General features: G+C 45.0%; 1 protein-coding gene and 1 long non-coding RNA gene across 4 annotated transcripts in view; one reads left to right on the top strand and one right to left on the bottom strand.

Moving 5' to 3' along the window:
- Positions 1 to 627: 627 nt before the first annotated feature.
- Positions 628 to 21,103, bottom strand: part of TBXAS1 (thromboxane A synthase 1) — a 210,556-nt gene continuing 190,080 nt past the window's right edge. For all 3 annotated transcript variants that reach the window (XM_083401502.1, XM_083401503.1, XM_083401504.1), the window contains exons 11-14: positions 11,644 to 11,732; positions 9,646 to 9,783; positions 8,021 to 8,183; positions 628 to 5,554 (exon numbers count right to left, since the gene is read on the bottom strand). In XM_083401502.1, the coding sequence (XP_083257628.1) occupies positions 5,480 to 5,554; positions 8,021 to 8,183; positions 9,646 to 9,783; positions 11,644 to 11,732 (465 nt within the window). In that variant the 3' untranslated portion in view covers positions 628 to 5,479. The remainder of the gene's footprint in view (positions 5,555 to 8,020; positions 8,184 to 9,645; positions 9,784 to 11,643; positions 11,733 to 21,103) is intronic.
- LOC310659000 lies at positions 9,790 to 11,302 on the top strand. Its single transcript, XR_014502584.1, has 2 exons — positions 9,790 to 10,166; positions 10,541 to 11,302. It is a non-coding gene; the product is annotated as an uncharacterized lncRNA (long non-coding RNA).

The following is a 21,103-nucleotide window of genomic DNA, read 5'->3' on the forward strand; positions in this document are numbered from 1 at the left end:
ACTTAATGTTCATTTGGCATCAATAGATATGCTGCATACAGGATGTGAATTACATTGATGCAACTAGGGCTGTAGAGAGAAAATAATATTTGAAGAAACAGGAGTAGCAAAGAGAGGTGGTTGGTTGGCATTAACCAGGATAAAGTATGGAAGCCATTAGTTTATGGGCAATCCAGTAAATAACTTTTCTTGAAAAGATGTTATTTTGGGGGACTGGAAAGAGAAACTAGGGGCTTGCCTAGAAAGGGAGAATGATATACATGCTCCTATCCAGAGAGCCGTATACAGAAGCTGCTTTTGGCATGTTGATGTCTCTGGATTAGTGGGTGTTGGGAGTACAGTAGATGGACATCCTAATGTAAAGGTGACCCATTCATACTTCATTGTTTTCACTTGGATGTTCATTCTGGTGCAACTAATTACATATAACTTTATGCTGCTAGAGTTGGATTGGGACCACGGAAGATGTTTCCAGTAGGAGAAAGTACTGCCATCGGTCAGAGGTGCTCTGTAGGGCTACAATAAAAAGATATCCATGCGAGTTTGGGGAGAGTTGTGATGAAGATGGGCTACCTCTGTCATAGGATAAAATAGCACCACAAAGAAACACAGGAAAAACGATAAGTATATACGAACTCTTTCAAAATACCTTTATTTTGTAAATGTAAAAAATTGTCAATTAGACCGTAAAAGCAAATATACAAATGCTTCACATTTAGTAATCAATAATAGCAGTTTAAATGCTTGTTTACTCAGAAAAGTATTGTTATAGTCATCTATGAAGAAAGAAGCACGGTTCCTTTCCCCGATTATTTTTAAATGTGCAGTTTAAAGCAGAGACAAAAGAATTCCTTGAAGGTGCTTCATTTTAATAATCATAGCAACTAAAATAATCATTCTGTCACAGCAACAGGTTGTCTGCTTTTCTTTCTGGCAATTAGCCACAAATCCATGTGAAAAGCATCTTGTATGGAGCAAACTTCAGCCAAAACAACACACATCCCAAAAACATCGACATTTTGTCCCCCTTCTCCTCCCTGAGATCTTAATGTGGAAGTTTCATAGTAGAGTTCTGCCACCCTGAAACTTGATAACACTTTGAGCTTTCAGGAGTTGTGTTGCCATTTGCCATGTCTATAGCGCTTACTGCGCATGCTGTAATTATCCAATGAACAAAATGTGATGTGTTGACTTTCTCGTTGCCAACTACCTTGTGGCTGAGCAAGTGGGAGCTGAGCCGTAGATATTTAATCATATATGTCTGTCTAGTTCAGGCATCAGAAGAGGGCTAGGAGGAGATGCCTGATGCAAATATCAAAAAGGGGTATGCAGATGATGCAAGCTTCACCTGTTATGTCTCCTTGGTTAACAGAATTACCTCCCCGCACCCATTCTTCATAGTTGGCTCTGATCCCAGAAGTGAGACAGCCTTGGGAGAAAAAAAGCGTGAAGCAATGGAATAGTGGAGTTTATTTTTGAGGTCTCTGCTCCCCTCACTTATGTACCTGTTTCATTGTTAATAGTTGAGCCGCGCACTCCGCTTTATTGCTAATAATAATTTTAAAAGATTAAGCAAATCTGGCTGCACAAGTCGTGTCCATTTTGGCCCTGAGATTCTTTAATGAGGGGCAGATTCTAGTTCCAGCACTCAAAAGGAAAATTGCGCCCTGCTTTTTAAGTTATACATCTGGCGTTGTGTATAGCTCCAGTTGTGTTGTGTTGTTGACGAGTGCCCCCCATACCTCAGCATATTGCAGCACATCTAACTGCACTATTCTTGTGAATTTAGGTTCTTGGGAAGAAGGCGCTACCATTACCGGCATATGTCAGTTCAGTAACTGGTAATGGAGAATGTAATCCTAGAATAATATACAGTCGTGCCTGTCTGGCAGCAGAATGGACTTGGGCAAAAGCAGTTCCCCTTCCTGGCCTGCAGGCCTAAATGCCCGCCCCCCAGGGTAAATGCCCCACAGCACAATGGAAGGTGGAGAGAGGAATTTCCTGTTCCACAAGCAAAAGTCCACTTCTGTTATGTCACTCCTGTAGTGTACCGCAAGCACTGTGAGTATGTATTTCAGAGACTTATTTGTTGATTTCTTTTGCTTTTCACTAGGAAGTGAACTAAATCTTGATTTACTTGGAAGGTAAGTTCAAGTTGATTGATGCAGGTGCCACTTCTGAGTGAAAGTATTGCAGTTTTAACTGGTTAATCACTCAATATTTTCAGTTTTTAAAAGTTGCCTTCTACTGAGGAAGAGCCATAGCTTAGTGATGTGGTGCATTAGGTTGAGTCCCTGGCATCTCAGCTGTGACAGGCTCCTGCCTGGAACAGTGGAGGGTTGCTGCTAGCCAGAGTACACACATCATCTTATAATACTTGGACCTCTGGTCTGACTTTGTGTGAGGCAGCTTTGTACGTTTTCTAACACAATTTGTGGGACAGCCCATTAACTGAAAAGGTTAATGAATGTGCTCTAAATCATAGACTATTTCTGCAGCCAGTTAACATTCACAAAATGCCTCCATTGTTTGGTAAGATTAGACAGTTAAACTGCATTTGTCAAGACTGACTTTGGGAACTGGAGGATATCCTCATAAAACTGCACTTTCGATGGGTTGGTTTTAAAATACCCCATTTAAGTTGCTGTATTCTCTGGTTGAAGGCCACTGAAACGACTAGGCCTTACTTTTGTGCAGACAGGACTGCATTGTAAGACAACTTGCCCCCTTAAGTATTTTTCAACAGTAGCCCAATTTACTTGATATCTCTCAAGATAACAGAACATAAATTTTCTGCTTTCCAAAAGGAGGGGGAAAGGTTACTTTGGGGTTTTTCTTGTGGTATAAAATGGCTGCAGTTTTGCAGTTGCTACTCATTTGTAAAGTAACCTTTTCACCCCTAGGGAAACCAAACCTAACAAACCATTCCACTCCTATTATAGAAAACAGTAAGAAGCTGTAGATCAGTGGTGTCCAAACTTTTTTCAAAGAGGGCCAGATTTGAAGTGAAGGGCCGTGAGGGCCGACCGAAGTTGTTTTTAGGATTGAAGTTGTTGAGGTTTTTTTTTTATTTTACCCCAAAGTTGTTGAACTTTTCTTAGGATTGAAGTTGTTGAAGTTAATAAACTGCCACAATGGCCAGATTAAACTGACCAGCAGGCCGGATTAGGCCCCCAAAACAGACTTTGGACATGCCTGCTATAGATTTTCTGCTACTCGGGGCCAATGTGGATTTGTAACTATTTTCTCAAAATAGCTATAATCAATTGCATACCTGTGCTGCAGACACTCACCTAGGATGTCTGCACAAAGGATTTACTTGGATAAACAGAACAAATTGCTCCACCTTGTTCCTTGGTCTGGTTAGCTCCAGGATAGCACTTAAATTTGATGCCAAAGAATATAAAATACTGTCAGTGTAGCATAGGGTGGGTGCCAGTTCTGCTTATTTATTTATTTAAATGCACACAACCAAGTTCAAACTCTGGCTTGTTTTGGAAAACCAAAAGTTTTTCAGAGTACATCTCAAAAATGAAAATGTGTCAGTAATGTGCAATCTGCCTGCTTGTTGGCACCCGTCTGTCTCATGAGGCAATGGAATGTGTCTCCAAGGGTGAAGTCAAACAGCTGTGTTAGCAGCACTAAAGTGACTTCCCTGGGGCACAAGCCTGGGCAGCGTGTGTGGAGGTCCTGTGCCCTGGGCCTCGCTGATGTGGTCCAAAGGAAAACATCATCTTCAGGGGTAAAATTCTTCTCTTATTTTGACACCTAGAGGTAAAACAGTTCTAGTTGGAAAATGTCCTCTGTTCTTGCTATGGCTACCCATGTCTGCATCCTATTGTTGGAGAAATTATTGATTTTGGGGATAGCTTAGTTGGTAGTGCATGAAAGAGATCCCTGCATTGCAGGGGGCTGGACTGGATGACCCTTGTGGTACCTTCCAACTCTGATTATACAATGAAAACTGAATTGTGTGAGAGAAGGGCTGGTTGGATTGTGAAGATTGTGCTTGCAAGAAAACCATGACAAAAGAACAGAACAACATGTATGCAGGAACTATTGCTATTAACTGTTAAGTACAAAGGCAGGAGAGAAAGATAACGTGGTTGTGCCTCATGATTAAACCAGTACAAGCGTCAGATATGGTCATAACTGCCCTTCTGCTTGTAAGTGTATAAATGTTTGTGCTGTTTTCATATTTGGTGTACCACTCCATAGTACTTGCTGGTTAAGGTGGTACTGGCCATGTAAAACCTAAATTTTTTCCCTGTTTTACTGGTAACTGATGTCTGGATTCTATTGGCCGTTCCAGGCAGCACCCAAAGTATTGGGTTTTAACTGCGATATTTCCCCAACAGTATTGAATTCAATGGCACTTGCTCCTAGTAAGTGGGGTTATGATTACATCCCAAAGCCCTTTCTGCAGAAGTTGGCCTTCTGCATCGCATGTTACGTTGCTTTCTGACCTCCCATCAGAAAAATTGCTTCTCTTTTTGTCCTGAGATTCCCCTGTAAAATTGCAGGAATTGGTCTGGATAGGGCAATTTGGCATCCCTAAGATTTCTTGTAATTGTCATAGAACTTCTCTTCTAAGAAAATGTAAGGAAGTTTTTCTTTTTAAAGATCACAAACTGCTAATTATGTAATGGAATCGCAGAGTTGGAAGGGACCCTGAGGATCGCTTAGTCCAAGCGCCTGCAATGCAGGAACATGCAACTGTTCCTTACGGGGATCGAAGCTGCGCATTATCATCACCAGCTGAGGACAAAGGAAACTGATTTTGCTGTTGCTTGTAGACAACTATTAGGAGAAGTTGCCTGATCAACATGCCAGCACAAGTCAATAGTTATTTACACTTGAAGAATAGCACAAGTCATCACGGAAGCTAAGTGGATTTCGAGCATCCACTTCCATGTTGCAGCAGAAGTGGAGCAAGAATTGCAGATCTCTTGCACTGCTTCTTCTGTTTTGTTGCGTGTATGGACTGGATTTCCGTGGCAGGGTTTGGAAGGGAGTGTTAGCTCATTAGCCTACCTGTATTCCAAACTTTGCCATTAGTTCTTAAGGCAAACCCCCCCCCCCCCCAAAAAAAGTAGTAACCTGCAGTTTTGATAAAGTTAGCCTGCTCTGCACCCAACACCGAAATGGAGGATACCAGCCTCTTAGCAGCCTAGTTTTTTACAGTGCCTTTTACCAAATGGGCTGGTGTAAGGAGGGCAAATCACCCTCTCCCTCAGTTTACTTGCCCACATGGAATTCCTGGTTGGCTATGGCTTTTCAGCGAGTTCTTAAATACAAGGCTGTCTTACAAATCTTTTCTGGCCCAGCTAAGATATGGCAGAATCAAATAGGCACCTGTTATTTTCAAGGAAGGTAAAAGGGGGAAGGCTCTTCCAGCACATAGTTTGCAGCAGTCATACATCACACAGCAAGCTGGCATCTCCTTAGAAGGCACATCGAGATTGCTGGCCGTTTTGCTCTATCGAGGAACCACCTTGATGTAGACTCCATTTTGTGGTCCGAGTGTCATGTGAGATTTCACCTTCAAAGGAATCTGGATTGGGCGGGAACACAAAAAGCAAGTTAAGAGGTACACTTCCCCTAAGCCACTGCTCAGTAAATGCCAGACAGGTCTCCTTAGAACAGGTGTGAGGAACATCTTGGCCCTCCAGATGTGGCTGAGCTACACCTCTCACCACCCCAGACATGGGTCATGTTTGTTGGGGCTGATGGAAGCTGTAGTTTTGCAGCATCTGGAGGGCTAAATGTTCCTTATACCTGCCTTAGATGAATGTAGGGGAAGCAAGCTTCCCACCCTTCCCATCCAGCAAAATACTTGTGTGAGCTTTGAAGGGGCTAGAATCGTAGTCATGAAGCCGCTGCAGAAGGAGAGCCTGAGTTCCTTGAAACCATCTCAGGGTTTTCCCAATCAGAAGACCAGAAATGGCAGAACCAGTGCTTTCCCCCACAAGGGGTACTTGTTGTTGAGAGGTGTGGCACTGTAACAACTTCATGGTGAGATTTAGGTAGGTAACCGTGTTGGTCTGACGCAGTTGAAATATATAAAAAAATTGTCCAGTAGCACCTTAGAGACCAACTACCGTATTTTTCGCACCATAGGACGCACTTTTTCCCTCCTAAAAAGCAAGGCAAAATGTGTGTGCGTCCTATGGAGCGAATGCAGGGGGGAGGCAGGCGGGAAAAGCCCTCAAGAGCCGCACACAAGCTTTGTGCGCTCTTGCGGGCTTTTCTCCAGGAGGGAGAAGGGACTGACTGGCCGCATCAGTCCCTTCTCCCTCCTGGGGGAAAAGCCCCCAAGAGCAGCGCCCTCTTTAAATGCTGTGCGGCTCCTGCAGGCTTTTCTACGAGGTGGGGGAATCCCCCCACCTCCCAGAAAAGCCAGGAGAAGCCGCGCAACCCCTTTAAAGAGCGCACGGCTTCTGCGGGAGGTGGGGGAAGCTGCAGCAGATTCCCTCCTCCCGGGCTCCCTTTGAAGCGGCAATGTGGGAGGGGAGCAGCTTACACTCGTGTAAGCAGCTCCTCTCCCACTTTCCTGCTTCAAAGTGGAGGGAATCCACTGCAGTTGTGAGCAGAGGATCCATGGCTCCGCTTCCTTCCCTCGAAGCAGGGTGCGGGGGTGCAGGGGGGGGAAGAGGGCAGGAAATAGATGCCGGGCAGGAAGACACAACCACACTTTGACCACTGAAAGTCCACCCCAGCCTCCCCAGATTTCCACTGAGACGGCCAGGCTAATCTCGATGGCCATAAGTCAGGCTCAGCATTATTAACTGGACTTAGATAAGCCATGGTTCCCCTTCCTACCCTCCTCTGAGGCTCAATTTAAAGCAGCAAAGTGGACAGGAGCCGCCCGCTTTGCTGCTTTAAATAGTTTAGTGCAACATTTGATTCAGAATATTTTTTCCCGTATATTCTTCCTCTAAAAACTAGGTGCGCCCTATGGTCAGGTGCGCCCTATGTAGGGAAAAATACGGTAAGTTTGTTTTTAGTATAAGCTTCTGAAGAAGTGTGTATGCACACGAAAGCTTATACCAAGAACAAACTTAGTTGGTCTCTAAGGTGCTACTGGACAATGTTTTTATATATTTCAACTTCATGGTGAGTTACCGGCACCTATTTTTTTTGGGGGGGGGGGGAGCACTGGGCAGAACCAATCTTCCTTTGTAACATTCTTCTGCTGGGTTTGTGTTGGGTGTGTTTGAGAGTCTACTCTCAGTTAATGTGTGGAGATGGCAGGGGAAGCTAGACTAAGGTTACCAGATTTTTTTCAATGAATCTGGAGACACTTTTAAACTTCAATGGATTTTGTCAGGGGGCTGATTTGCAAATCCGGGGACTGTCCCCAGGAAACGGGGATGTCTGGTAACCTTACGCTAGACCTGGCCAGCTTCCTGCTGTGAACTGATGGGCACATATGCGATGGGTTAATGGTAGCTTTGCAGAGGTTCCTCATTCCCAAGTGTCAATGCTGAAATAAGTTCCATGAGTGTAGAAAGTATGAAGGTTACAGTAGGGAGTTAGAGCACTGGGCTGGGATACCAAGGTTCAAATCTCCCATTCAGCTATGAAGCTCGTTGGGTGGCCTTGACTAATCACTCTCAGCCTTACCTAACTCATGGAGTGGTGGTTGAGGATTCAGCGGGGAGAATCCTTTACCTTGACCTCTTTAGAGGAAAGGTGGAATATAGATGCAGTGAATATGTGCTCATTTCCTATTTGTGGGCTTCGCATTGGATTGCCATTGATGTCTGGTTGGGTACTCTGGGGAACTGGATGCTCTACTGGGTAGATCTTTGGTCCCATCCTGCAGTACTCCACTTATGATCATAGATGGGGGTGCCAAATCTGCTTTTAAAAGATTGGGTAGAGCTCCGCACAACAGTGCTGAAGGCAGACAAAGAAAGACTTCTCCTTTGTAAAAACAACTCCAATTCCAACACACAGTTCCCCTCTATAATATTCCGCTGAGCAGAGAGACATAGTTCCAGGAATCGCTACAAACCTCTGTCTTGGAGCAGGCTTTGAACTCAAACTTCTGCAAGATTCTCAGAAATGCCACCTTTATTTCCATCAAAGCCAGCTGGCTGCCAATGCATCCACGAGGGCCAGCCCCAAAGGGGAGGTAAGAAAGTGGGGGACGCTGCAGCTTGGCCTCTGCTGTAAACCTGTGAGGCAAGAAAACCAATTGATTAAAAAAAACCAAAAACCTTAAAACTGTGTTTTTTCACTGTGTAGTGTGCCCGATCATCTTGCAAGCAAAATGGAATGCCAGTGAGACCCCAGCCACATTAATCTGCCTGCTTGTTCTTCATTTTTAATAAACACATAAGCAGCTCCTCTTGCCAACAGATTACGGGTGGGGCAGCAAGACCAGCCCACCCACAGTGCAACCCACCCCAACAGCTTAAACTTGCATCTCTACATATAAATTAGCATGTGCAAAATTGGGGGCCTGTTCCTGAAGTCTTAAGTAGCTAGCCATGCCCCTTTCATGCATTCATCTTCCCAGTTTAGCAGGTTCTGGAGACAATGGTGGTTGTACCTAATGGGGAAAGGACACCATGTCGTCACTCCTGCCAGTTTCAACAGAAAGCGAGAGGTCTACAGCAGGGGAAAGGAACAGCTTTGCTCCTCCAGATGTGGGATGACAGCTCTCATCATCCCTAACCGTTGGCCATGCTGGGCTGGGGGAAGTTGGAGCCCAACAGCATGTAGAGGGCCTCAGACATTCCCTATCTCTCACCTAGAGGGATGCGTACCAAGAGAAACGATTGTGTGGTGGCCAAAAGTACTATGGGAATATGTACAGAATTAGGATAGCACAGGAGATGGTTGATTCAGGACCCCCATACAGCAGCCACCAAGGGTGAAAGTAGTACTGTGAAAAAAAAGTATTTGCACCAGCATTTCCATCCTGTACCTAATGGCAAAGTGTAGAGCAGAACTCACAGAACCATAGAGTTGGGTCATCCAGTCCAACCTCCTGCAGTGCAGGAATATTTGGCCCAGCATTGGTCTCGAACCCATCACCTTGAAATTAACAGTCTTTGTGCTCTACCAATTGAGCTATCCCAGCTGGCTACATTACAGATCACTGTCTGGGTGTCTGTGACCCAACAGCAACATGTAGGCTAGATCTTGGTGGGAGTAAAAGTGCATTAGGCTAGGGGTGGGCAGAGCCAGAAGCTAAGCTGGGTGTATCAATGAACGTAAAGTTCTACTAATAAACACCCCTGTCAATCCTCCCTCCAAGCCAGCAAGGGTCCGGATCAGAATTCAAGGACACAAGTCTCAAGAAGGGTGTGAAGCCAGGCTGGTGGGGATCTGGCCTGGGGAGAATCTCAAGGGCCAGAGAGAGGTCTGCAGGGCAGCATTTGACACCTGGGCCTGGTCTATAAGAAACTATGGTTAAAATAACTGCTCGCGTGAACATGGCCAAAGCCTGCAAAAGTAAGAGGGCACCGTAATCCTTGGTCCTACAGAAGAAGTAACGGAGAAATCAAGGCCCACCAAGTGAGCTATTTCTATCTCTCTTTCACAAATCAATGCCCTTCCATTATCAGCTGTGTAAGAAACAGGGTTTGATTTTACTGGGTCTGATCAAAGGGAGAACAACAGACCACATACCTCTCGGGAATAAACTTCTCAGGTTCCGGCCAGATCTTTGGATTGTAATGGAGGTGTCCAACAGCAAATTCCATTATAGCACCAGCAGGTATACGTTGCTTCAAAACTAAGCAGTCTTTTGCTGCTTCCCGGGTGAACCTACAAGAGCAAAGGTGGCACGTTTCAAGAATGCGAAGACAAATGCACAGGGAAGACGTACTTGGAGAAGCTTCTGCATGTAAACCTTTCAAGGATGGGCTGCTTTGAGTGAGGGAAGCATGGCTAGGATCACTGAAAAGGAAACTCCCAAGTAGAGAGAGAGAGCAGGCTGCTTAGATAATGTGGCTCCCCAGATCACTTAGTTTGGCAACCTGCTTGCAGGGAGCATATTTTGACACTAAAAAGGACTGCCATTGGCTTCCGGTTTGTTTTCTAGCACACTTCAAAGCGTAGTTAGGAAACAAAAATATATTTCCCTTTGAAGTGTGTGTGTGTGTGTGTGTTTAGAGCACAAGGGAACATCCCCTTGTCAATTCCAGTGGGTAGGTAAGGTAAAGGTAAAGGGACCCCTGACCATTAGGTCCAGTCATGGCCGACTCTGGGGTTGCGGCGCTCATCTCGCTTTATTGGCCGAGGGAGCCAGCGTACAGCTTCCGGGTCATGTGGCCAGCATGACCAGGCCGCATCTGGTGACAAGAGCAGCACACGGAAACGCTGTTTACCTTCCCGCTGGAGCGGTACCTATTTATCTACTTGCACTTGATGTGCTTTCGAACTGCTAGGTTGGCAGGAGCAGGGACCGAGCAACGGGAGCTCACCCCGTCACAGGGATTCGAACTGCCGACCTTCTGATCGACAAGCCCTAGGCTCTGTGGTTTAACCCACAGCACCACCCGCGTCCCTAGTGGGTGGGTAGTGTGGGTGAAATGGCACCCACAGCAGTTCTTCCTGGCAGTATCCTTCTGAATACCAGCTGCTGGAAACTGCAGGATGGGAGAGTAACCGTTGAGCTCAAGTCCTGCTTGTGGGCCTCCCATAGGTATCTGGCTGGCCACTGTGAGAACAGAATGCTAGACTAAGAAGGACCACTGGCCTGATCTGGCAAGGCTTTTTGTGTGTGAGATCCTCCTCTCATTCTGCCCACCATACCCCTGAAAACCCTGCCTCCCAGTTTTGCACCTCTGAATATGGCAGCAGAATTTGGGTGCCCTTTTGGCTTAGCTGTATTTCTGCTTAAATATCTCTCTAAACAGCTTGGGGGCAAGCGCATCTTTAAGTATTGCCATGTCCCATATGCCAAGATCCTCAGAGGAGGCCTTGTTCCAAGTCCCTCTACCTTTGCTTCCCCTTCCTCACCAAGGACCAGGCCACTTCTGTGGTCTCTTCCCAACCATCTTCATCTGACACTGGTGTTTTGTTATCCTTTAGGCACCAGGTTACAGCTGTCCTCTCTTTCTCAAGCTTTTAATATCAGATAAGATGAACCTGCCTCTTTCTATTTTTAGTTGCTGCCGTTTGAACTGTGAATATTTTTAGGTTCTTTTGTTTCAGTCTGTTTTGAAAGTTCATCTTTGCATTGTTTCGAAATCAAATAGCAGCAGCGTAGGCAACCTGGCTGGTAAAAAGGTAGGATAGACATTTTTAAGAAAAAGAAAATAAATAAATGTTGGCCTCGGTAGGACTACGCAGTCACAGTATCTCAGCCCTGCAGGGCTCAAAAAGCACTTGTTTTGAAGGAATTACCAGACATCTCGTCCCTTCTCCTCTCTGCAGCGGCACCTGTTCAGCCAATCCCAGAGCAACGCTAAGCCTTTGGAAGGGGCTAAAACAGCCCCCGTGTTTTTATATTGTATTATGTTATACAATCTTGCTTTGGCAATCCTTCTGGATCAAATGGCAGGACTGAAATCAAATAAAGCACAGCAGCGGCAGCAATCCAGCCACTGCCAGATTCTGAATACCCAGTCCTGGCCTGAGAAAGCATACACGACAGATTCTGGAAGAGGGATTTCTACTCACCTGAACGCTGGTGGATACATGCGCAGAGTCTCTGCTATCACCATATCCAAGTAGGGGAGTTCATGTATGTTTTCGTAGTCAGGAAGACCCTGTAAAACGTGGGTGTGAGGGTAATTATTTTTTACTGTTTTATTAAGATATTGATCTCCACCTTACTTTCTCTGATGGGACCCCTTAAGGTGGAAAGGACCACCGTAAAGGAAGAAGAAGAAGAGTTTGGATTTGATATCCCGCCTTTCACTCCCTTTCCTCCCCCATCATAAAGATGCAGAAGATGACAATCTCCGAGCCAGCTAGACTTTACTGCTTACCCCACCCACATAGGGGAAGGCCCAGAGCATCTGCTTTGCATCTGGAAGCTCTCAGGTTCTCGTGTGTGAGTGGGGTGTGTGGGTGTTTTGGATCAGGTTAGCCATATTGATTTGTATGCTGTTGGTGGGTTATTGTCATTGTCTTGTTGGGCTGTGTATGTGATAAAAGGGGAGCCATACCGGGGTAAAGGCGTCTTACCACACCATAGGCCAACCCCAACCTCTCTCACCACTAAAGAAACACAAATGAAGAGCAGAGAACCGGCATGAGCAACGCTGACACGAAACCCTACATACATTAAGCAAGATAGAAACATCGCCACCCGACCCCATCCATCTTTCCCCCACCCTCAACCCCTTCCCTCCCACTAATGTCTCAACAAATGAAACTGATTTGTAAAAATGTTACATGGAAAAAATGCGAGATACATTACACATACTAATGTAAAAAAAACAAAAAACACACAAAAAAAGAAGCTCGGGTTCAATCCCTGGCATCTTCCACCAGGGCTGGAAAGACCTCTGCTCATAATAATAATAATAATAATAATATTTTTATTGTCATTGCCCCCTTCGGGGACAACGAAATTACTTGGCTGCTCCATAAAAACACTAATTAAAAGAAATATAGTAAAATACATAAAACACCAATTAAAAAAATATAGTAAAATACAGCAAAGGAGATTTGATGACTTTCAAAGTCCGGGCTTCCCATTCAGGGCCGAGATCGCTCTGGAGAAGAAGCTGTTCTTAAGACGGCTTGTTCTTGTCTTCATCGTCCTGTATCTCCGTCCCGACGGCAAGAGCTCGAAGAGACAGTGACCAGGATGCGCTGGATCTTTTACTATGTCTAGTGCCTTCCTATGGCACCTTGTGGCGTAAATCCGCTCTAAGGTGGAGAGTGGGCAGCCAACAATGCTCTCTGCTGCCTTCACAACCCTGTGCAACCCCATCCTGTCCTGGGTGGTACAGCTTCCGTACCACACACATAAGCCATAAGTAAGCACGCTCTCAATGGCACAGTGATAAAAGGCAAGCAGCAGTTTCTGCGGAAGATGGTTTTTCCTTAGTATTCTCAAAAAATACAGTCTCTGCTGCGCCTTCTTCACAAGCCCCCTTGTGTTGACACTCCAGGACAGATCCTCTTGTAACTCAATGCCCAAAAATCTGAACGTTGTTACCCTCTCCACACAGACCCCATCAATCAAAAGTGGCTGGACATTGCTCTTCTGTCTCCTAAAGTCCACCACAAGTTCCTTTGTCTTCCTTGTATTTATGAGCAAGTTGTTAGCTCTGCACCACTCTGTCAGCCGCTCCACCTCATCTCTATAATCCATTTCACCCTCCCTTTCAGAGATGAGCCCAATCACGGTTGTGTCATCTGCAAATTTGACAACCCTATTACTAGGGTGAGTAGCGACACAATCGTACGTGTAAAGAATATAAAGGAGCGGACTGAGTACGCATCCCTGTGGTGTTCCTATGTTAGTCTTAAGCATATTAGAGGTATAAGGGCCCAACCGAACCCTCTGGGGGCGGTCTGACAAAAAGTCCAATATCCACCCACAAAGTGATAACGGAAGCCCCAGATCTTCCAGTTTAGACATCAGACGTTGTGGTAGAATGGTATTAAATGCCGAGCTAAAATCTAAAAAAAGCAGTCTGGCATAACCCCCCCGCTGCTCCAAATGTGCAAGGACAGCATGGAGGGCAATCGCCACAGCGTCCTCTGTCGATCTTTTTGTTTTATAAGCAAATTGGAATGTGTCCAGTCCCTCTGGTAGGCAGGCAATGACATAATTTCGTACCAGCTTTTCAAAGCACTTCATGATTATAGGTGTGAGTGCTACTGGACGAAAATCGTTCAGATCTTCCGGGTTAGGTTTTTTTGCTATTGGAACGATAATAGAGGACTTTAGGCAGGATGGAACAATAGCCTGGGCTAGGGATTGATTTAAAATCCTAGTGAAAACTCCTGCCAGTTGATCTGCACAGTCTCTCAATACCCTTCCAGCTACCCCATCTGGCCCTGTGGCCTTCCTTGGGTTGATTCCCTTCAACACCTTCCTCATCTCTTCTTTTTCCACAGAGACTACTACATTCCTTTGTACTGATGATGGTAATGGTGGTGATGATGGCAAAGCCTTCACAGGGAGTGGTGTTGGTGTTGGTAAAGCCTCAGCAGGTGTTGCTGCAGATGTTACTTCAAAACGGGCAAAAAAGGCATTCAAATCCTCAGCGAGGGATGCCCCTCCCTCGTCTGCCAGGGAGTCCTTGGATTTATACCCTGTTAATTCTTGTACACCTTGCCACACCTGCCTGGTGTTGTTACTTTGTAGATGATTCTCCAGCCGCTGTCTATATGCCTCCTTTGCTACACGGATACCTCTCTTTAGATCGGCTCTAGCTGAGCTGTACAGCGACTTATTTCCACTTCTGAAGGCAGTATTTCTTGCCTTTAGCAACCCCTGGACCTCCCTTGTCATCCAGGGCTTCCTGTTTGGGTAGATCTTTATCCGGCGCCTCCGTGTTACATTGTCAGTGCAGAACCTAATATAGTCCAACACTTGCTCAATGTGAGTCTCTACATCCTGTTGGGCGAATACCTCCCAATCGGTGTCATGAAAACAGTCTTGTAGTTGTTGGGATGCTTCAGCTGGCCATATTGTAATGTCCCTCTTTATAGCTGGAGTCCGTTTCCTCAATGGGATATATTCAGGAGCCAGGAGCAGGGACACATGATCAGATTGGCCTAAATGTGCCAATGGTTCGGCCTTATAGGCCTGTTTGACATTTGTATACAGCCTGTCCAGAGTCTTTTCTCCCCTGGTTGCACACTTTATGTGTTGATAGAATTTAGGTAGGACCACTTTCAAATCTGCCTGGTTGAAATCTCCGCATACAAGAAATGCAGCCTCGGGGTACTTGCCTTGTTGCCTGTTAATGGCATCATGCAGAAGACCCATTGCCTCATTGATGTTCGCATCAGGTGCAATGTATACTATAGTTATCAGTACTGCTGTAAATTCTCGGGGGATATATATAGGTCTGCATTTAAGTGTCATAAATTCCACAGTTGGAGAGCAATAGCTAGCTATCACGGTGTGGTTTGTGCACCAGCTGTTATTCACGTATGCACACAAACCTCCCCCCCTTCTTTTACCAGAGTTCTCTGTTCTATCATGGCGGAACACTGTATAGCCTGTTAGTTCTATGGCTGAGTCAGGAATAATTGGTGTCAGCCAAGTTTCTGTAAGCAGCAGAAGACAGCATTCACTCACAGTTTTCTCCGTTGCTATCCACAATTTCCACTCCTCCAGCTTATTCACCAAAGATCTCACATTCGCATAGAAAATGCTGGGAAGCGGTAAGTTATAATGTTGCGTCTTCAGCCTTAATTGCCTTAATCGCCTTCCTCCTCTACAGCCTCTCTTCTGTTTACGGTCTCTCCTGTGTCTCTTTGATCCCCAGGTCTTTGAAGTCAAAAAATCTCCCTTGCAGATGCGGAGACACTCACAATTTGTGCAGCACTCACTCCGTAGTCGAATAGATAACATGTCCTGCCGACTATAAACAAGTCTATTTTGGCAAGACAAAAAAGCCAAATTCTGAGCTGAGGAGCAACCAGCCGCAGCATCTACACGCGCCGCCATCTTAGCTCAGCTCTGCTCATAACCCTGGAGCAGTGCTGCCAGTCAGTGTAGGCAGTACTGAGCCAATTGGTCTGTCAAAGGCAGCTTCCTACATTCCTATATTTTATGCATTCCGTAGTCCGAACTCCCATGATGAATACACTCATGCTAAAAAAAAAAAATTATTGCAGAGTGTGGGTGGCATATTTGCCCCCCCCCAAGAACTCCACATTTTTTCTAGTAGTTCATCCTGATTTATTCCTGCCCACTTTTGCCGCTGGGAAAGGCCCAGAGGCATATGAGTAATTTCCCTTTCCTCCTCCTCCTCGTCCTCTAGGGAAATTGCTTCAACAGCACAAATTACTGCTCTGTTTTACCAGGCGAGGGCAGCAAAACTATACGCAAGACCTTGACGAATCAAGCAGAGAGTACTTGGAATTCTAGCAGGCTCTCCTAAAAATTCACGTAGGATAAACTGCTACAAGACACCTTATGCTCAGATAAGCCAAACGTTCTATGAAGATTTGAGGGAGCCCATAAGTGTTTAATCATGGGATCCAAGATGGTCTGTTGTTCCTTCAGTTGTGAATTTGGCTTTGTTGCATACTTTATTGATCTCGTCTCACACATTATTAAAAGTACATAGGAGAAGCAGTCCTCATGCTAAGAGAGGAAGGAGGCAGCAAAGGAAAGAGAAAGGCTTTTTTCACCATCAAGAGCAGGAATGGATAAGGGTGAAGAGAGACCCCTGGGGACTTTATCCTTTCGACTCCATCCAGCCATGATTTCTGAAGATGGACCTGGGAATGGGGGAGGAATTCAATGGAGTTCACATTTAAGGACAAATCTATCAATCTGCACTTTTTGAAATGATTATGAAAACTGAAACACAGCCATCCTTCAAAATTCACACTTCTCCAAATTGATGTGGAGAACTGAACTTGCGGGAGAATGAGGGCCCATTCCAATCTGCTTCACATGTTGAAAGGAAGCAATGCATGAATAAAGATTGCACATGTGTTTTCCACCTATGCCTCTATGTACTGTGCTGCCACCACAATGGTAAATACACTCGTCTTCACTTTGACAGGGAGAACCATAAATGACACATCCACGTGACATGCAGGAAAAGCATAGAGGGAGAATGCACAAATTATCTGTACGCTTTCTGTTTCTGCTTCCTCATTTTTTGTAATTGCATTTTTAATCCCCACTGCTCAGCACACAATTCCCTCCCAGCCCATCCAAATCCCCATGAGGCTGAGAGCCACTGCTTGAGCTTCACAACAGAGAGTGGATTTGCGCCTGGGTCTCGCCTAACACAGTCCAAGATAACGACTTTATCACAAATTTGCAAAGCAAGTGTGTGATGGTGTGCGTAAATCAACTCTAAATTTGATTCACATCCACAGAATCCAGCACTGTAAAAGAATATTTAGGATCAACATTGACCTCATTGTCCTCCTCCCTGAAATGCATTCCTGTTGACTGCAGCCAGGGTCAGCAAAAATGCCAGCAATATTTCTTCATCACATGGATCAAAGTCTACTGAGAGATCAAAGAATGCAGCCTGGACAGCTGACCTTTGCCAGCTTCTAGGAGCAGGATAATCTACCAACAAAACTAGATCCATCTCTATTTCATACTCAGGCCAATGGAGGTCAAGGAAACCTGATAATGTTAGGCAACATTAGAGGTGCTTCACTGCAAACTTTTGCAATAACCTTATTGATAGATGCAAGGGGTTACAGACCGAGCAGAATTCTCACACATAACAGTATTTTGCAGCAGGCCTTAGCCCTTAACCAGGTCTTGTGTTTAAAGAGAATGCAGAGAGAAGGTAATATTGGATTTTTAAAGCCCACCTAAAATGCAAAGGTTGGACTTTTAGAAGTATGGAAGCTGTGAGAATCGTGGGGAAGGAAGATGATGGCCGATTGTGAAGGGGAAAGGGCTGCAGCTCAATGGTAGAGACCATGCATTGCATGCCAGTGTTCCAGATTCAATGCACAGAATCTCCAGCAAGGCTGCAACAGTCCTGTTGGGAACCCTGCTAGGTGGACCAAGGAGCTGATTCAATATAAGGCAGGTTTCTATGTTCTAAAAACGTGCATATTCAGAAAAAGCACACACTTCGGTCCCCCTGAGACTCTACCACTTCAGAGCACAGGTGCCTTTTTGAACATTTGAATTCTCTCCCATTTCTAAAGCTCATTACAGTGATAACTTGGGCTACAGATGCTTCAGGTTACAGACTCCTAACCGAGAAATAGTACATCAGGTTAAGAACTTTGCTTCAGGATGAGAACAGAAATGGCGTGGCGGCGGCGGCAGGAGGCCCCATTAGCTAAAGTGGTACCTCAGGTTAAGAACAGTTTCAGGTTAAGAACAGACCTCCAGAACGAATTAAGTTCTTAACCCGAGGTACCACTGTACTTAATAGTGTGTGCAGGAAATGTTTCCAGTTTAAGGCCCCCTCCAGTTTAAAGCAGATTCACAACACTTTAAATGGTCATGGCTCCCCCTAGAGCATCCTGGGAACTGCAGTTTGTTAAGGGGGCTGAGAGTTGTCAGAAGAATCCCTATTCCCTTCGCAGAACTACAATTCCCAGAGTGAGTTAGCAATCCCTTCATGCAGGGAACTCTGGAGTTATTTGGGAAGAGGAATTGATTGTTAAACCACACTCAGCACTGTGGCTCTGTGAGGGAAATAAGGGTCTCCTAACGGAACCCTTGTATACTACAGTTCCCATGATTCTTTGTGGGGGGGCATGGCTGTTTAAGGTGATACAGTACTGCACATGAGCCTAATGTTCTCCTTAATGTACTAGTTTTTTACCCTTTATGAATGGAGGGTTCCCCAAGGAGACATAAAAGCACCCGCTGCTCCAACAGCATTCTGAAGCATTGCAGTCACAAGAAGGCATGCATGGGTATGTAAATCATCCCTAAACCTGAGAAGAAAGAATCTAAAATCCTACAGTTTGCAAGAAGGAAGGACTCTGCAAAAGGGAGGGGAGGGGGAAGGAAGGAAGGAAAAAATCTGATTTACTTAATACTGGTTTTGTCCTATTGTTCCTCCACTAATACCACTTTCAGAGAATTCTCCCCCTCTCTAAAACTAGTTTTGTGTATTTCCACCATTTCACTGTTGCTCAATGAATGAATTGTTTAAAAACCTAGCAAAACCAAATGAACTCATTGTTTTACTTGCCAGATCTTTTTATTTATAAGCCAATGGTCTGATGTAGAGGATTCAGCTGAGATCCGTGGAAAAAAGAGATACTTAACTGTCTGGAAGAGGAGTGGGTAAAAGGTAAAATGTGGTGTTTGGGTCATCTGCAGAAGGTCTGCAAGAATTTCTGCCTCCAGACAATCTCAACAAAAGAACTTTTCCTACCTAAGGTAGCCTGCTGAAATGAAGAAAGCTAACCGGAAAAGGAACGACTGTGTGATTGGCTGAGGTCTGAAAACAAACTCATGGGCTAGCTGCACTCTGTACATTAATTCTAACTACTGTACCTGGCTCTGGTTGGTAGATCTTGGTATTCTGGTACAAAGCAAAGTGAACCAGACAAGCCTGGAGTCTGCCCTACCCTCGTCTAGAAGGAAATTTCCCACATCTATGTTGGCTTTGGATTTACACCCTTGAAATTCATGAAAACAAATTGTAACTTGTCAATTATATGGCTCGTGAAATACTTTCCATGATTGCCCCACATAAATTAATGTTAATTAAAATGAATGGAACAAGTTGGTAATGACAAACCTGAGTCTGTCAATTCACTGGGGAGTGAAGCACATCCCTCTGTGTTGGGGTGCAATTCACTCTGAAGTACTCCCAACTATGAAAATGAGTTTGAGTCACTCTTTTTTTTTTTAGCTTAGAAGAATCACTTCTTGTCCCATGCCCAGAGGATCGTAAAGATCGACTTGGTTTGTGCCATGGGAGGTCATCTGCAAAGATATCATGGGCCCAAGTTAATACAATTCCCATCAACACAAGCAGCTTGGTCAATGGTCAGGGTTGATGGGAGTTGTAGTTCAAAACATGTGGACAGCACCAGGTTGGGATGACCTGACATATTTAGCCACCCTATCCCAGCAGAAAGTATGTGATAAAATGATTTGACTTTTCCAGCATTGCCTTTCGTACAAGGGAAGCTGAAATTCTTTGCCTTAAACTGGATCCTACACTCCTAAATATTCCCTTACAATGTAACAAACAAGGTTTCATTTTTCATCTTTAAAAGCACACACTCGCACCAAAAAGTCATTTCCATTCTCTCCATATACTCAAGGAGGTACAGTTTTAAAGAAAAATCTCTCTTTACCTTTGATTGGCATGTACAAAATGTAAACTTGGGTGGCAGAAAATTCTGAATGGCAAAGGATCTCGGAAAAAAGGGGAAGGACAACAATAAAACTAGAACTGCAAGCAGCCCAGAAACCTAATGAAGGAAATATTTTTATTTTTTAAAAGAAGATACATCCCCAAAGCACCCAAACAGCTGAGTAGCACACCGTTTTTGCATTGTAGTTTAAGTTGAGACTTGGAACTTTCCTGCCATATATGAGCATTCTCTAGTAGTTACTGCAGATGTATTGAAATAAGGAATATTCAACCCACCTACCTCACTATCCTAGCCACCCCCTCCCCTGTCGCCCTCTCAGCAGACTTTTGTGGAATCACTTAGAAGTCAGACGATAAATTTAAATCATTTCTCCTCCAGCTGGCATTGGCAGCGTGGAGGTGACAAAGCTTTAAATTAAGGTCTGTGGATATAAAAGGCCCATGTGTTTAGTTTAATCAAATGTTCATTTCCTCAAGTTTATGTTTATATTAAAAGGCATCAGCACTGGTGTGAATTTTCATCTCTCCCCGCCCCCCCTTCCACACACAACAGAGACTGTCATGTGAATTCTGAACAGGGTTCCCTTTCAAGTGTTGTTGGTTTTTTTGCTCCCTCTGTGTGTGTTTTCTTTCTCATCTGCAAGCCTTTGTATGTGATACTGGAGGCAGAAGGGAGAGAAAATGCCCATCATGTCTGCACAATGTGGGAATGCGCACCCTTGCTTGGAAGTCTGGCTTTGAAGGGGCAACAGGAGAGGGAAGGGGACCAAAGTGGGTGGTTGTTTCCACCTGCTAAGCCACACCGACCTCCCACAGGAGGTAAAGGATGGCTATAAAAGAGGACTGGACGAAATTCATGGAGGAGAAGGCTGTCAGTGGCTGCCAGCCACAACAACTATGCTTTGTCTCCATAGATGTAGGTAGGAAATGCTTCTGAATACCAGCTGCTGGCAACCCAAGAGGGGAGAGTGCTGTTGCACTCAGGTCCTTCTGGGAGGGTTCTCAATGAGAGAACAGGATGCTGGAATAGGTGGGTCTTTGGCCTAATCCAGCAGGGATCTTCTTTATTTAGACATGGTTTGGGCCATCCCCAAGCCCTGACTGCCCATTTGTTGTTCTGGCCAGATCAGGACATCCAATTCCATTCTGGACCTGAGGCACTG

This window comes from Podarcis tiliguerta (genome assembly GCF_965153285.1).
Source record: "Podarcis tiliguerta genome assembly, chromosome: 10".
NCBI classification, from domain to species: Eukaryota; Metazoa; Chordata; class Lepidosauria; order Squamata; family Lacertidae; genus Podarcis; species Podarcis tiliguerta.